Genomic DNA, 5,067 nt, shown 5'->3' on the forward strand with positions numbered 1-5,067 from the left:
AGCTTGCCTAGATAAACCTTTCAGCAAAGGATAACAAGAGAAGGAAGCAAATTAAATGATAGAAGTAAATTGGAAAGTTGTTTAAAATTGTATTCTCTATCTGAATCATGAAAGATTTTTTGGGGGTTTCATGTCCCTTTAAGGGAAAAGAAGAGGGCTGTGCATATTTGTGATTTGTTAGCAAGGGTTCTTTTGTCTGAGGGACAGGGAAATCAGTGAGAAGAAAAAACATAAAACAATATGCTCATTTGACAAAATAAAGCTTCAGTTTTCATTGCAAACTTATTCTCAGGTATAAAGGTTAATAATCATGTAGTCTACAATGTGTTTAATGTCTTTTGTTAAGTTCAGGCAATAGTTACCAAAAAGTAAAATAATATACTAAAGGAACTGTGTGCTTTTTTTTTTTTTTTTTTTTTTTTTTTAAATATATATCAAGATGAAAAACTTTTTTTTAACAACATGTTGGATTACATGTGTGACAATTACAAAATGACAAAGACAAAAGCAATACAAAAACAGCTCCTTTTATTCTGATTGCCAAATTATTTAAGGCAGGTATAAAAAGAAAGCATTCAATATACATTTTACATAAAATAAACTAGATTACAGCATAAAACAAGTAACCAGGCAATGGCATTAAAGTCTCTCCTCTAAAACTGGATAATTGTAAACATTAAAAAAGACTGCAGGACTATTCAAGTAATAGAACAATCACATATGTCTTCTGATTTGCAGGTTTTCAGGAAACATTTGATTACTCACAGATGCTTATTATTTATTTATTTAAATTTTTTACATTATATACAACACAGTTATTTTGTGGTACTAGCAACCATATGCCTTCCATATTTTCACAATACACATTTACAATAAAACAATTATTACATTAACATTTTACAATGATGCATATTAATGGGAGCCATCATATAGACGCCTACATTGTACCAAAGAGTCATCATTATAGCCTGCCTCTTTAAGAGTATGCGGCTAATGTGATAAGGATTTGCAAGTTTCAGGCACATGGATACATAACATTATATACATTTTAGGAGGGAAAAAAAAACATTTGTAGTAAACACTTTCCAAACAGGACAATTACACTTTAATTTTTATTGTGTGGTTTGCAATTTAGCAGCAGACCCTTTAGTGTGCGAGCCTGGTTACGGATACAAAAAAGTAAAGAATATATATTTATATATTTATTTATATATATTTGTGTGCATGTAAATATACAAACATATTGTTGTTTACATATATATATATACACATTTATATATGCTGCACTTGCACACAGACGTCTAATTACAAGAACATGTTACTCTCATATAAAATCTGAAATTTACAAAAACAAAAGAAAGGGAAAAAAAGGGGAAAAAAAAATAATAAACTGCCATTAAGGCATGTCAGATAAACACCATGGAACTGATGTCTGTAATAAAGCGCTCTCCCATGTGAACCAGTCACATGATTTAATGTACATTTTCTATATATTCATTCCCTGTAAAAGAAAAGACAAAAGCACATTAGATTGCTTGTATTTTTTTTTATATATTATCAAACACATATATAAAACATATACATATAAACAAGCAAATCTGTATTTCTTAAAGACTGAATTCTTTCAGAGAAGCAATAAAGTACATTTAGCACATGCTTAAACACATTTGTTAGGAAACAAGCAAACAAAAAAGGTTTGTCACATTGTTAAATGTATGCCACACATTCATTATTGCAAACAACTGTTTATACTCATGTACCATTTGAATACTTAAAACATTCAAATGCTGAGTTGCATTTCAGGCACATCTATGCTAATGTATTGGGACTAAAATTAATTTCAATAATACATTCAAAATTCAAACATTATCATTTGTTCTATACAAAGAATCAAAATGTCAGAATGAATGTCAAGGAGAACTACTATTTAGACATTTGCTCACCCATTTCTTTTAACTGTCTGTGTTGACTAGGGCTATTTCCCAACTTATTTTCTCTTGTTTAGTTTCTACAACAATCTTCCTTCTACATAAAGATATTTCCTAACAGTTCACCTGTAATCAACATTTATTTATTTATTTTTTTACTTGGCTAAATGAATTCTGAAAATAATTTTTGTTCAACTACAGTATCTTTTTAAACTATATACAGCCTGATACATACGTGTCAGCTCTATATTATTTGCCAGACCAGAACCCCTGCTTATATTAAAAAAAAAAGATTAAAACTGGTCACAATATGATAATATATTGGTGCTTTGAGTAAAGGGACATGTAAGTGATGCATTCACTGTAATGCACTGTTCCTTTACTGCAAGTACAATCTGCATGTATATTTCTTAAATAAAAATGTTACTTTTCCTTTAAGGTACAGTCTTCCCCTTTAGAAAACAGCAATTAAGATGCTGTATTATTGACAACATGAAACACATGATACTGCATGCTCGATGCATAGGCAGATACAGAAGTGATAATTCACAACTGTCACTGGTCTTGACAGTTAATGACGTTTTTTAAATGTGAATTGTTTCAGAATTTCCCTAGGCAATGATCAGTCTGCATAATATTTCAATTGCTATATATGGCAAGACCATTAAAGCCTCTGAATGGCTGTATCAGCATTTTTTATTTTATCTTTCTTTTTTGGTAACAATTTCCTTTAATCTACATTTTATCTTCAGCTGTCCATTTTGGCATTAAAATGATAATATTTCAATGTAATAAACACCTATGCTATTATCACAACCTACATACACCAGAGATATGATCATTTAAAGCTCAGACTTATTAAACATGGTGCTATTGATCCATACAAAGTAAGGCAAAGATGTATTGTTTGAACAAGTAGTAGTGTAAAAAAAGAATCAATGTGACTATATTTCATAAGAAAAGCAATACAAATTATGTATTCTTTATGCCAAATCTCTACTGTTTAAGAAAACATTTTTGTTACAGTAGAAACATCTTCCATGTACGATAATTACCATCTTTTATAATTATCAAAACAAGTCATACAAAATTGCTCACAAACTACACACTGGGAACTTTTAAGCATTCATATTATGGTTACCCACTGAATTTTCTAATTTTCTTTTTATTTTATTTTTTTTCACTTTTCCGCAACCAATGAAGGTTGCACAAACTCTATTTTCATTTCCCGGACATGTAAATCAAGAAACTGCTTTGAAACAAAAAGCATGAAAATATGCCTGGGGACTAGGTTGCCAGATATGTTTTAGTGACAATATTTATAAGCTGGTAAACGGTAAATGGTTTTCACAGTCTGAAAAAAGAAAACTTAAATTCTTCAGTAACCAATGAATTTAAATAGGGAAAAATCAATGTTTTTATTTTCCCTGTTCTTAGCTTTGAAGGAAAAAAAAAAATAGCTTACTTTTAATTGCAAAATGTCAATACTGAAAAGTTCCATCAATCACACTTCTCTAATTTTGTTTATATGTCCAGAAAACAATGTAATTGGACTCATATACAATCTATTTACCTTCTTTGTGTAGGAAACATACCGGATGCAGATGCTTGTGCAGCCACCTGCTGAGTGGCAACAAGGGTAGCAGAGGTCAATCCTAAAGGAAAAGCCCCATGTGAGTAAATGCCATTGTATGCAATGCATAAGCATCACAAACTGTGCTCCCTATCTTTTCTACATATCCAGTAGTATAACAGTATAGAAACACAAAACTGGGATTGCAAGGGGCTGGCTGTGATTACAGAAAATTCACAGCTCCAATGCAGAAATGCAACTCTGTTGAACTGGGTTGTAGGTCTCCACTGAAATCACCTGGGTTTGAGCTCTGCTTTAGTAAACTCATTTCTCTCTTATGGTTGACATTTTCTATATTAATACAAAAGATAAAAACCCTAAATCTAAGCACTGTATAAAGTATATTCATTTTTTCACATTGTTGACTACATTTTAAAATAAATCTTTGTTAATTACAAAATGATCTGAGTAAAATTAAATTTAAAACTGGCAGAGGTAGGACCTTGCTAAATTCCTAGAATTAGCCAACTTCAAAATAATTAAGACATTGTTTAGACTAAAGGTGCATGTAGAAAATATTAAAAAAAAAAAAAACCTGTGCCGGTCCTATTTTCTTAAATCACGTTTAATTAAATTTACTAAAAAGTTGAGTGATTTTGGAATGGTTGCTTTTTTCTTTTTTTTTTTGAGGGAGTACATGGGTTTTTGGCCTTGCATAACGTACAGAATTAAATGATTTTTTGATATTTTAACAGTTGTCATGCATAATTTGAATATAACCAAGCTGCTTTGTGCACACCCAGCGGTGTTAATCACAAGCATGTGCCATGAATACCTACCATGCTTCATTGTAGGCACTACATCTATCGCAGGATAAGCTCTATTTTAATAACAGTTTAAAACAGTTTAACTGGGTCAACACACTAATATGCTACATACGTTTCTGAATGACTTCTGTCATTAAAGTGATAGTTTCTATTTCTTTCTAAAGCAAAACCCACAAATTGCTAGTATTATTTTCTTAATGCACTATTTTCTTTAGGTATCCAAAATGTTATATATATATATATATATCAATATTATTATTATTAATATATTGCAAAATAAGTAACATGTACCAACCTTGAAATGGGTCATATTGTCCAGGAATTAGAGGATAACCCATTCCAACATGTGTGTGGTGGTGCGTGTGAAGATGTCGCTGGCCAAAAGGGGAGTGTCGATCTCTCTCTCTTTCAGTTTCTCGTTCACGCTCAGTTGTAGCTTTTTCAGCCAGCTAAATAAACAAGACAACAGTGTTTGTCACTATTGATAAAGTTAAAAACTATTTTTCTTTTCTTTCACATAGTAGGTAGTGTGACTATATATTGTTCATACAAATTGTAATTGATAAAAAGAAACTAGACTTACAGAACAATAACAGATGAGTAAAGTTCTACTATCTGGCAAGTCTTTAAAGGGACTCTCGAGTCAAAATTTTAAAAAATCATGATTCAGATAGAGCATGCAATTATAAACAACTTTCCAATTAACTTCTATTAAGAAAATGTGCACAGTCTTTTATAT

General features: G+C 30.8%; 1 protein-coding gene across 4 annotated transcripts in view; it reads right to left on the minus strand.

The window, feature by feature from the left end:
• Window positions 1-511: 511 nt before the first annotated feature.
• ZNF608 (zinc finger protein 608) overlaps window positions 512-5,067 on the minus strand; it is a 70,296-nt gene continuing 65,740 nt past the window's right edge. For 2 of the 4 annotated variants that reach the window (XM_053701618.1, XM_053701617.1), the window contains exons 8-10: window positions 4,624-4,777; window positions 3,502-3,583; window positions 512-1,501 (exon numbers count right to left, since the gene is read on the minus strand). In XM_053701618.1, coding sequence (XP_053557593.1) covers window positions 1,495-1,501; window positions 3,502-3,583; window positions 4,624-4,777 — 243 coding nt within the window. In that variant the 3' untranslated portion in view covers window positions 512-1,494. Of the gene's footprint in view, window positions 1,502-3,497; window positions 3,584-4,623; window positions 4,778-5,067 lie in introns of those variants that run through there. The other 2 variants (XM_053701620.1, XM_053701619.1) reach the window with 2 other exon arrangements.

Source organism: Bombina bombina, chromosome 2, assembly GCF_027579735.1.
Source record: "Bombina bombina isolate aBomBom1 chromosome 2, aBomBom1.pri, whole genome shotgun sequence".
Taxonomy (NCBI): Eukaryota; Metazoa; Chordata; class Amphibia; order Anura; family Bombinatoridae; genus Bombina; species Bombina bombina.